Source organism: Chinchilla lanigera, unplaced genomic scaffold, assembly GCF_000276665.1.
Source record: "Chinchilla lanigera isolate Chin_1 unplaced genomic scaffold, ChiLan1.0 scaffold00088, whole genome shotgun sequence".
Classification (NCBI taxonomy): domain Eukaryota; kingdom Metazoa; phylum Chordata; class Mammalia; order Rodentia; family Chinchillidae; genus Chinchilla; species Chinchilla lanigera.
Genome location: NW_004955489.1, coordinates 358,435 through 371,236, shown reverse-complemented (window position 1 = coordinate 371,236; position 12,802 = coordinate 358,435). Strand labels below are relative to the sequence as shown.

Sequence of the window (12,802 nt, the reverse complement as noted above, 5' to 3'; positions counted from 1 at the left end):
AATTCTTTTCAATGCCTATGGGACAAAAAACTTTAGAAGGACTTTAAAAAAACTAATCAAAACCATGTCATGTATGAAATAGAGCACTCTGAAAAGTCAGAAATGAGCAACTTTGGTTTTAGTAATACTAATACTTTGGCTAGCAATTTAGGTTGGGAGGAGTTTTCACTGAAGTTTAGAGAGTCAACACTACAACAGTATGGAAAGTGCCATACTAGGTGGCTGGTTTCAGCATAGCCTTCTGGGTTTTTTATGTTCCTTGGGAGAAAATTGCTATGTTAACTTTGTTGCAAAGGCTGAAGTAAATGGCTTTTTTTTTTTTTTTTAAGTCCTAGTGATGAACCCAGGGCCTCTTGCATGCTAAGCATATACTCTTTCCCTGAGCTTCATTTCTGACTTTTTTTTTTTTTTTAAATTTTAAAGAGTAAAAGAAGGATAACATAACAATAGGGGGGCTTACCAAATTTCATTTTGACTTTAAAAGTGGGCTGAAAAAAGTATGTGATGAGGAGTACATATGCTAATAGAGAGAAATTTGGGAGATTAAAAAAATGAAAAAAGTTAATATTAATCATCCAGTGTTTCCAAATATTTATTAGTGTTAACCATTATCATGTTTTCCTTGATTTTTCTTTTTTGGGAATAAGTTTGGTTACCAACTAGAACAGTACATTCAGTGATAGGGTTTAAAGGAAGGGTTACAGAGCAACCCTTGAAACTAATAAGTGGCTAAAAGATTCAGTGAAAATGTCAGTGTAGTTTGTAAGGGTGGATGTCCTGGTCCTGTTTGGCTCATTCTCTCAGAAACTGATACATAAAGTCAATTTCTATTCTTTTTTTGTGGTATTGGAGATTGAACCTGGGGACATACGGGTATTACACAGATAAGTACTGAGCTGCATTTCCAGCCCTTTTTATTTATTTATTTTTCTGTTTATTTACTTTTGTGTGTGTTACTGAGACATGAACTCAGGGCTTTGCACCGAGCTACATCTCTAGACCTTTTAATATTTTTTCCTTTTAAAATTTTGTGTGTGTGTGTGTGTGTTACTATGGATTGGGAAAAGTTTTCAATGAGCAATAATCGCGCTTTGGATAAACCTCATTGGCTATGATACTGCCACTGCGCAAAGCTATGTGTTACTGTGGATTGAACCTAGGGCCTTTGCTATGTGCCCAGAGCTTTTTTACTTTTTTTTTTTTTGATTCAGGGTCTCACTAAACCACTGAGTTGCCCAGGCTGGGCTCAAACTTGGAATCCTTCTGCCTCAGCCTCCAAGAGTACTGGGATTACAGGTGTGTATCACCATGCCCAGCTGTGTTCTTTTTAACTCTACTTTTATTTTATTTTATTTTTTTGGTTTTTTCCCAGTACCGGGAATCGAACTCACAACCTTGTGCTTGCCAGGCAGGCGCTGTGCTGCTGAGCTAAATCCCTGGCCCCTTAACTATACTTTTAAAAAATTTTTTTTGTAATATAGTCTTAGATCTGTCAGGTATAAAAAAGGCCATTGTTATAGTTTGGAGTTATGTAAGGGGAAACAATATAATACAGGACATTTAATAATAAGATTATTTATAATAGTCACGCAAAGAATCATATACTAAGAGTGCAGGACATCTGTCCCCACATTAGAGAACAAAGAATCCTGCTGAGGGCCTGGATCCCACAGTAATGTCCTGCATGAGTCCTGCTGAAGACCTAGAGCCCATGACAACGTCTCATGCAGTTGTGTTTCATAGATTTGCACTGGAAAGGCCGATAGGTCAGTGGTGGAAGCTAGAAAGTTTGTGCCAGCAGAATGAAGGATCTGTGCTAGCAGGCTATGGGATCTGCACTAGAGCCAGGGAGTGATGCTCAAAGTAAGAACCAGAGCTCTCCTGAGAACTACCACAGCCATCCTCAGTGATAATGAAGTCCTGAGCTCCTCTGATGGTGAAGACAGCTGAGTTCCCATCAGGAAAGCTAATGTGACAAGCTTTTCCAGGAGACTGAGCAGTGTACCATCTTCACCTCTGGAGCCGGGAAGTGATGCTCAAAGTGAGGACCAGAGCTCCCCCAAAGTGAATCAAAGCCATTCTCAAAGACAGTAAGGTCCCAAGCTTCTTTGATTAAGAGAACAGTCAAGTTCATCAGGAAAGCCAGCATGATAGGCTTCTGACCAGGAAAACCAGCAGCTCCCTACAGCTTCTACCAGCTCGGTATAGTTTCTCATAGCACACAACAGCTTCTCTACAGTTTCTACGAGCTCCCAACAGCCTCTAAACTTTTTCCTCTCCAGTTCTACCTCTTAGGCTGCTGGCAGCAATGCTCAGGTGGGCCTCCCACACCCAGTACCATACTTACTCAGTTCAGCTGGGGGTTACAAATTGACCACCAGTTAGTTGTCAGTCCACCACAGGCTTACAGAAAAATAACACCCGCAAATCATGGAACTCACTTTCTAGTGCCCAGACTTAGACTGTTGCCTGGCTAAATGATGAGTACAGTCGTTTCCTTGTTACTCGCCCTGTGCCACAACTCACTGCACTGCAGTAGTCCTGTGCCTCAGTCTCGATGAAAACTGTGTTCACTGGGAGACTGAACACTAAAATGAGTAAAACTTGAGCTTGGAGCTGTTTTTCAAGTTGTCATCTGATAGAAGTGGGAAGGACCTTGTTTCGTGTTATGTTTTCATAATAATTACCTGTAACACAATTAGCATAAGCAAACTTGATGATTAATATGTCCAAAATTAAAGTGGGTGGTAAAGCGTGGTGTGGACATTTTTAAAACTGGACAAAAGTGGATTTTGGTTGTATAAGTGCAAATAGTAGTCACCATTGCATGACATATTTTGGTGATCCAATATTATTTTCAAATACAGAGTTGTAGCTAGATAATTTTGTAAGAAAAATCTTAATGTGGTTTTTTTTTTTTTTTTTCTTCAAAGGAAGTGTATCCACTCACCCAAATTCCTAAAATTGTATTTTCCTATATTCTCTTTGGGTCTCTGGTCACATTGCAAGCATTTTTACGTAGTTGTCAAAATAGTATATAGTTTTCATTCTACTTACTTTATATGTGTCATAAATATGGTCTCTGAAATACCTTATAATTTGCTTTATAAAAGGACTTGTAGCTTAATAGCTGTAATCTGTTTAGTATATTACCATTATTTAAATATTGAATAGATTTTTTAAAAATTCAAATAATGTAATAATGAACAGGTATGTTCTCAGGGTTGTGTTTTAGAGAGATTTCACTGAAAAGAGAATGAAATAAAGAGCTGTTGTTTTAGGCTTGTGGGCTTTTTTTCCCCCAAAGATAAGATAAAGGTGTACTTTGTTTTGTAAACTCTAAACCACTTTATTTTTACTGTGTACTGTGTTGGAATTTAACTGAATTGACTTAACCTAAGGAGTTGGAATAAACATCTGTTTCATTACCTTTATTTTTTTTCTAGGTGAGAAGTAAACTATAATCTTAACTTTAAAAAAAATCTTTATCTCAATATAATTTTGCTATAATTTGTTTGCTATGTTAACTTCTTTATTTTTGGTACCGAGAATTGAATTCCTGACCTCAGGCTTGCCAGGCAAGTGCTTATGCCACTGAGCTACATCCCCGGCTCCGTTTGCTATATTATATATTATGTATATGCCTTAAATGTGCACCCAGACACATTTACTAAATTAGATCTTTAACTCAGCTCAGTATTTTATAAATTCCACGAGGGCAGGGAATTTCTACTGCTGTCTACCATAGTGATCTGTGTATAGGAGCTCAGTAAATATTGAGTTCATGAATGAGTATAGAAAGGCTTCATTGACTGAAGCAGCCCTCCAGAGTTAGGTTTGCAGTCAGAATGTCCGTGAGGAGGTAGGGCTGTGTGATCCACTCTTGAGTTCTGCTTTCAGTGCTTCACAGCCCGGTGGTATGTTTGCTCAGTGACAGACAGTGCAAGACCCACGGGTTACTGAGTTCTGGTGTTTATTACCTCAAGTTAGGGCCATGGTTTGTCATTCTAAGAGTACTTTTTCCAAGTACCGTGTGAGTTTGTTATTGTTGAGAAAAACTTTTCAGGTATTTTTAAATAGAAAACTCTTCTCTCGTCCCCACCCTCTAGTTTTGTCAGTTGCTTCTCCAGAGGCAGTGACTCTTCATACTTTGTCTTTCCATACATTTCCTTTTGCAAGATTAAATATTACAAGTAAGGCTTAAATTCTCTTTGACTGTGACCACTTCCAATTTTTGTCTCCTCCCACCTTTTCATTCTTATCTGTTTAGTCTGAATCCTGGATTTTATTTATTTATTTATTTATTTATTGTTTGCATTTAGGATCACATATATTTAACATGCTGCATTTCATTGATTCTTTTATTTTACATGCCATTAAAGTAAACTGTTTTGAGGTATAGATCAAACAGAGTGTTTGCCTAGCATGCACACGGACCTGAGCGATATCTAGCACCATTAAACAAAAAAGAGAGAAAAACCTTACGTTATAACTGTAAAATAAATAGATTATAAAACCTAGTCTCACTTTATTGATCTTAAAGTAAGTTTGTGTGGGTGTGTGTATGTGTGTAGGGGGCTACTTGGAATTGAATTGATGAAATATATTTGTGTTCTCTGATTATATGTGGTTTTCTGGTGCTTAATTCTTTTCACTTAACAATTGTAATTGCTTCATTTACACCACAGTTTGAATAGACCACATTATTTCAGTGTTTGCTTTTGCGTGGCCTTTTGTCTCCAGAAGCAAGAAAATAGTGCTATAGTGAATGTCCTTGTATCTTCCTGCTGTATATTTGGGTGTGCTTGTCAAGGGTATGTAAAGAGAATTAGAATTACTGGATCCTACACTTTTTTTTGTTTGCTAATATTTTCACTTTAATTCAAGAACTACTCAATGAATTTTAAATACATAAAACCACTAATTTTGAATGTTTTAAAAGATACATATATATACAAACAGTAAAACTATGCTCCAGATCAAGATACTGAACAAAAGTCTTACATATGAATACCACATAATCTCTTAAATGTGAAATTTCTTGTAACATCCTTATTTCACCTAATAAAAATGTTACTCTCCTCTTCTATGACCTAAGAGTTTCTATTATCTTTAAACTCCTTATCCGTTGTTTTATAGAAAGATGAGTATCTCAAATCAAGTTTTATTTTTTTACTAACTTTGGTCTTATTAATTGGGAATTTAACCAGTTTGTGAATATAGCTTATCTCTTTTATGCAGATTTTAGCACTCCTTGGTAATTTTCTTTTGCTACTTTTTCTTGGGTTTTCACTTGTTTTCTATTCCAAAAACTTGGAATGCTGTTTTTGTCCACAATTTAACAACAGATTAACTTATACAAACTACCATCTTAGGCAGTAATTACTGGTTTTCCCAGTCATTATTTCAAACATATGTAGCCCTCTTCAACTAGTGCTTTGGAAATTTTCTTCTTACATTATTAGTATTAACATTATGAACTTGTTAGTTTTTTTATTTTATTTGTTTGTTTATTTTTTGTGTGTGCCTTTTTGAAACAGGGTCTCGCTATGCAGTTCAGGCTGAGCTTGAGCTCACTTTGTAGCCCAGGCTGGCCTCAAACTCACAACGATCCTCCTGCCTCAGCCTCCCGAGTGCTGGGATTACAGGTGTGCACCACCAGGCCTGGCAGTTTTTTTAAAAAGGAATTAAAACTACTATTTTCCAGTTTTGTCAGATACGCATTTGGAATGTCTTTTCTGTACTAGACAAGTGACAAGCACTTTTATTTAAAATACACTTGGCTTAACAACATCCATCTATATAATATTACATGGGAAGAATAATAAAACAGTACTGTACTTATTAACATTGAATATTTGGTATGTACTTTGACAGTTTAAAATTCTATGAACTGAAAATTTTAGATCCAGGTTTAGGTTTATTATCTTATAGGTAACAGTTTCAGAATTTTTGTTTTGTTTTGTTTTTTTGAGATGGGGTCTTGCTATGTAGTTCAGGCTGGCCTTGAACTCACTTTGTAGCCTAGGCTGGCCTGATCTTGCAGCAATCCTCCTGCCTCAGCCTCCCAAGTGCTGGGATTACAGGTGTGCACCGCCACACCCGGCCTAGACTTCATATTCTTAACCATTAGATCTTCCATACAACTACCTCTCTTCTGTTGGTGGCAGTAAATCACTCAGCAAACTTTTCAGAGAAGGTTTTTGGTTGATATAGTCTCTTAACCCCTTGGTGTCAGAATGTTTTCTAGTTGCCTTCATATACAGATATAGTACCAACATGTCAGGGTATCTTCTTGATTCAAAATTATTTTCCCTTAAAACTCTGTAGATGTTCTGGCATTTAGAATTTTAAGAGAAAAATCTGAGGTGAGGCTGACTTTTGCCCTTTTATAGGTCACCTGCTTTCTCTGTCTAGATACTTGCAGAATTTTTTTCCTTATCCGTGAGATTTAGAAAGTCACGAGGATATGTCTAGTTGTTTCTTTCTTCTCCTTAAATCTTATTTTTTAGATTTTTAAATTTCTTTTTGAGAAGGGGTTTCACTATGCAATTCAGGCTGGCCTTGAACTCACTCATAACCCAAGCTGGCTTCGCACTCTCAGCGATCCTCCTGCCTGAGCCATCCGAGTGCTGGGATTACAGGTGTGCACCACAACGCCCGGCATTACTGTTTTAGCTTCATTTGCTTTGTCCTCCATTTCATGTATTCCTATTATACATAGCTGGTGTCTCTTGCACAGGCCTTCTACATCTCTCTGTTTCTCTTTTCCCATTTTAATTTCTTTGGCTTTGTTATGGTTGAAACATTGTGTCAACTTGGGGAGTCTAGAGGTTTGGCTAAGTGACTTAGCAGGAAGCCAGGATACTTACTTTGTATACATCCTGAGCCTGTGGGAGAGGAGGGCATGGAGATTATGTGAGAGCTACATGCCCCTTAGGTGGGGGTAGCCTGTTTACAAAGTAAGGCAGGGAAAAAAAAGCTGCTTGCCTCCATTCCTGCCTTTTGCTCTGGCTGGTTGCTGTTTGGCTGCCATTCCCCGCTTTGCTCTTGTTGCTTTGCTATCTTCTGCCTCGGAGCCAGCCAAGTATGGACTGAAACCTCCACAAACTGTAAGCTAAATAAACCTTTCCTTCCTTCATTTGGACGTTGGGTATTTTGTCTCAGCAATGAGAGAAAAGTAACCAAGACAGGCTTTTTCTTCTGCATTCTGTGAGAATTTCTCTTTGTTTTCTATTTACTGCAGGAATTTTATTTTGTAACTGACCCTTGTGTGCTTCATTGGAATGGGAGGCCTTGATCTCTTCCACGTGGTCACACACCGCCTGCTTTACAGTTAATGTTGTTCTGTATTCTGTTTCTGTCCAGGAGTGTCAGGTCCCAAGAACGAGGTACCTGTGGATGAAAATAAAAGCAAGAGAAAAACAAAAACGAGACAAAATTCTGGGATCAGGGGGCTACAGCCTCTTGGACTGCAGCCTCGATTACCATTCTCAGTAACCTTTTATTGAGAAAGAACAAAAGAAGCAGCTGGGCAGATGGGTGTATATCAAACTTTTTTTTTTTTTTTTTTTTTAGCAAAGACAGTACAACTCAATTATCATAGGAATGAGACTTGACTTAGTTAGCCATCATGTTATCATTCCTTTGGGCATGTCTCAGCAAAGCATTTAGTGTTGACCTTGCGGCTTTCCACAAGGACACAGGTTCTGCAGTCTTTTCCTTTCCACTAATGCTTTTGCTAGACTTCCTCCAAAACAATCACATGACTTGATCAGGCCTGAGGCAATACACTGAAAGAGTAAAGAATGTCCTCCACGTGTAATCCCAGCACTGAGGAGGCAGAGCCAGGAGGATTGTAAATTCAAGGCCAGCCTGGGCTGTATAGTGAAACCCCTGTCTTAAGAAACCCTAACAAACAATACACAAATCATTGTGTGTCCTCAGTGCTTTCTCTAACTAAAGAATGTCCTTCTCCGCAAATTATGCCTACATGTATAACAAGCGCTTGCTTAATATGGTCAATACTTTCTACAGATTTGCTGTAGACGGTTAGATTGATGTAGTCTTGTATGTAGTCTTGTATATCAGTATAAAGAGGAGGCATTTTCTGAATTACTTTATTCCTTCTGAACTGTGATGGTATGACTTTTTCAGTGGCTCCTCCAAGTGGGGTCCAAAAATGTGCCCTTTTCCTGGATCATATACTTTTGAAATACATTGTCAAATTATGTAGGGAAGTAGTTGTAACAGTTTATACTTTCAATATTAGTAAATGAGAAGTAGGTATTTATCTCTTTCTTACCAACTCTTCATTTGAGACAGGGTCTTACTGCATAGGTTAGACTGGATTTGAGTTCACGGTGCTCCTCCTGGAAGTACAGGAATACCTGGCCTTTACCACCTGTAGATGTTACCTGTTTCTGATCTGATGAAGAGGAGAGGGGCTTTGGTGTCTGAGGGTTTTAATTGCTCCTTCCTTGAATAGAGAGGGGTAAATCCTTTTGACACCTTTTGTATTGTTTTTCATCTCTGATTTTCCTGTCTCTTAAATTCATTCATTCTATGATTTTATTTTGGTCACTGCTTATGTATATGGATGAAACTTCTATACAGTAGACATCATTTTTATCACTTAAAAATTTTGGTAGCATGTGCCTCCTAGTGGGGATTGAACCCAGAGCCTCTGTATTGAGCTACATTGTCAGCCTGTTTTTTTTGTTTTTTTTTTTTAATTTGAGACGGGGTTTCACGAAATTGCCTAGGCTGGGCTTTGATTTGCAATCCTGCCTCAGCCTCCCAGAATGTTGGGATTACAGGTGTGTGCCACTGTACCGGGCAGTAGCCTGCTCTTATTGGAGTTAATTATAATAATAATCAATGCTGCCATTATCAAAGAAGTATTTTTTGAAGATTTCCCATTTTGCCAGTACCCAGTTTCATAAAGTTTTTGAGTGTTGGTGGTGGTTAAGTCTTTATAGGTCAGACTGACTTTATTTTTTGTGTGGAAACTTGCTAGAGTAAAATGTAATAAGGAAGGCAAAGGAGCTGATAGTTCTTACTAATAATAATATCCTGTTATCTGTGAAGCACCAGTGTAAGCCTGACTTTATTGATGAACAAACTGAGAAGTTAACCTTACAGGTAGGAAGTGTCTGAGATGAGATACAAAGGGAGAAGTATGTACCCGCTCTCATCTGATTCCAAGCCCCCACCACCACAGTAAAATGGATATGTTTTGAAGACAGCCTTTCATGTATATAAGGTTATATACATGCTCGTGTTAGAAGTGACTAATATAATAGCCAGATATGATGGCGTACGCCTGTTAACTCCATCCCTCGGGCGGCTGAGGCAGGAGGATCGTTGCAAGTTTGAGACCAGCCTGGACTACAAAGTGAGCTCAAAGCAAGCCTGAACTGCATAGTGAGACCCTGTCTCAAAAAAAAAAAAAAGAAAGAAGTGACAGATATAAAATTATTTCTGCTTTGTTGTTTTGTTTTTTTGAGACAGAATCTCGCTGTGTAGCCCAGACTAGCCTGGAGTTTACTGCGTAGCTCAGGCCAGCCTTGAACTCATCATAGCAGTCCTCTTGCCTCAGCTTCTTGAATGCTGGGATTACAGGCATATACTACCATGCACAGCTCAAATATATAAAAAAAAAAAAGTGATTGTTGTACATGTTTGCCGTATGTGTAAAAGGTATCAAGTGGTACACTTGTGTTATGTGTGCCTAACTGCTGCAAGCTGATAGATGGATTTCTTTTTTTCTTTTGAGACACAAGCTCTAAATCGCTCAATTGCTTAGACTGTACTCAAACTTGTGATCTTCTGGCCTCAGCCTCCCAGAGTGCTGAGTTTACAGGCAAGCACCATCATGCCTGGCTTCTCTATGGTGTCGTACCTTAACATAAGTGTTGGTAATTTTTGGCTCAGTTTAAACGAAAAAAAAAGACTTCATTGTATAAAGGATTTCTGTGCAAGGTGGTGCACGCCTAAAATCTCAGCCCTTGGGGAGGCTGAGGCAGGAGGACTGCTGTGAGTTTGAGGCCAGCCTGACCTACATGTCTCAAAAAGGGGGGGAAAAGAAAAAAAGAAAATACAGTCTCACTATAATAGTGTTCCTGCCTTTACAGGCAGTTTGTGACATCCTTTCTACCAAAGTTTCAGTGTAGAATGCTGGAAATTATGTATTTTGCAGTGCTAATTTTTTTTTTTTTTTATATTTCTTCCTTTTATAGAAAAAGATGGCAAAGCCTTTCATCCAACTTACGAAGAAAAGTTGAAGCTTGTGGCACTGCATAAGCAGATTCTTATGGGCCCATATAATCCAGACACTTGTCCTGAGGTTGGATTCTTTGATGTGCTGGGGAATGACAGAAGGTAACATGTTTTGTTGTGTAGCAAACAAAGAGATCACTGTTGAGAAAGGGCACAATGTAGATGGCTGGTTCTTTAGCTTAAAATAAAAATGGGAATTTTTTTTTTGTTTTTTTTTTTTTGAGACAGGATCTTGCTCTGTAGGCCAGGCTGGCCTTGAACTTACTGTGTAGGCCAGAGTGGTCTCGTGGTGATGGTCCTGCCTCAGCTCCTGCCCCAGCCTCCCCAGTGCTTGGGGTTACAGGTGTGTACCACCATGCCTGGCTGGCTCTGAGAATTGAAACATTTGTTCCGGGTTCTGGAGTCTTCATAGGTTTATCTGGCTTTGGCTTGGAGATACCTTTAGCTAAATATTGTGGGGCTATTTATGTACCCATCTGGTCATGAACATAGGACAAATAGTTTCATTTGATTCTTGATAAAAAATATTAAAGACAACCATTTCAAATATGTAGTAATAGATTCTCTTATTAAAACACAGAGAGTTGTGCCTGAAAAGAATATATTGAATATTTTGTTCAGTTAAAGATAAAATCTGATGTAAGGAAAACAGAATATTAGTACCTTTTGGCCATGTGGGAATTATCAACAGTGCAGTTAAATTTTGGGTTGTGTGTGACATACTCTTAACTTAGTAAGTCAGTCTATGTCTGCTGGAACTTGAGCTGGGCATGGCGGTGTACACCTATACTCTCTGTACTTAGGAGGCTGAGGCAGGAGGATTGCCACAAGTTCAGGGCCAGCCTGGGCTGCATAGTGAGTTTAAGACCAGGTTGAACTACATAGAGAAACCCTGTCTCCGGGGAATGAAACAAAACAAAACCTGAAATTGTGAGCCTTTTGCTTATAGTAGAGTCATTCTTCACTTTGGGTTATAATTGAGAATTATTTGTATTTAGGTTAAATTAAATCAGGTTCTCACTCTGTTAAGAAGAGATAACTTTTCTTATTGTTCCTTACAGGAAGGAATGGGCAGCCCTGGGAAGTACGTCTAAAGAGGATGCCATGGTGCAGTTTGTCAAGCTCTTAAATAGATGTTGCCATCTCTTTTCAACGTATGTTGCATCCCACAAAATAGAGAAGGAAGAGCAAGAGAAAAAAAGGTGATGTTTGAGGGCAAGGAGTACTTTTGCTACTTATGCGGGGTATCTGTCTAGCTCGAGTCTTCCCTTTACTCCTCACTTCTCGTGGCAGCTGTTCAGACATCCGGAGGTGAGCTGGTGTTTATATTACAGGGCTGAAGGGAAGAGGAGCTGCTGCTTTCTTACTGTCCCTTTAAAAGAAACCTCCCTTCCATTGCTGCAGTGTGTCCTCCTCTTGTCAGAACGGTTTCTGCATGGGCTCTGTTACATCCCAGCCTCTTCCTCCTGTCTGCTGGTCTCACGTGCTCCTGGTGCTGTCTGCCTTGTGCTTCCGGAGTATTCCTGCTCCAGTTTTCACTCGTGCTTCATGGTACTGCCGTATGGACACAAGTTGGCTTTTCCTCCCAGTGCCTTCTTAATTTAATTATTTTTAGGGTATGGAGCAGGGGCTGCTGAATGCTGTTCAGGGATTCCCTATTGTAGTTGTGAATTAAAATTATAGTTAACACCTTTTTTATGTGGTGGTTATAATTTTATAACTGGATTTTTAAAATTCTAGGTGATTAAAATCACACAGTAAAAATAGTTTTCCCTTAGATTATGTTCTACTTTAGAAACAGTTGATTTTCTATTTTCCTATCTTACTCTGGATTGAAAATAATAGGTTAAAAAATAGCCTGAGAGTGAGAAAGAAGGTAGAAACGATGAAATACCTTAATTATATTTTCAGAAAATATCTACTCAAAGTCACTTCTCTTTAAATCCAGAGGAAAAAATTTTATTCTTAGAGGAGCGGAATATGGTTTTTGACTTACATGTGATGGTCCTTGTGTAGTACTTTTGGAGCTGTGAAGTATGGCTATAATGTGTTTGGACATGCATAGTATATATAACCTTCTAAGTTATTTTAGTAATAATTCAAATATTTCTCTTAATTAAGCATTGTCCGAAGTTACTGTTCATCTTAACGTGTAAAACTACATTTTTCCCTTTAAAAGTATGCTTCTGCCGTAAAGAACTCTTTTAAGGCTTTTAAGACAAGACTGACCCTGTAACCTGAGATCGGCTTGTAGAACTTCTTACCCTGCACTGTTGTGAGGCAGGGTGTCGCTGTATTTTGAGCCTTGCCCATGGCACTAATTGTTGTTAATCATTCACAGGCAGCACAGAGTAGCCCAGCTGCTTCTCAGGGTGGAGGTGGAGTTGATGTCTTATGGGAGAGCACTGTCCACGTCATGCTAAACACCATAGGACTTCCATTCCTAGTGTGATGTGATCTTTCTTCTTTAGAAAGAGGTTTTTGGGGATGGGCAAGAGCTGGATAAAGGCTATGCCTAGAA

The 12,802-nt window shown here is 38.7% G+C and overlaps 1 protein-coding gene across 1 annotated transcript in view; it reads left to right on the top strand.

Annotated features, from left to right (window-relative positions):
- Positions 1–12,802, top strand: part of Acbd3 (acyl-CoA binding domain containing 3) — a gene marked incomplete in the record, with an annotated part of 43,980 nt that overhangs the window by 10,321 nt on the left and 20,857 nt on the right. The window contains 2 exon segments of the mRNA XM_013504481.1: positions 10,242–10,383; positions 11,343–11,483. Of these exon segments, the coding sequence (XP_013359935.1) occupies positions 10,242–10,383; positions 11,343–11,483 (283 nt within the window).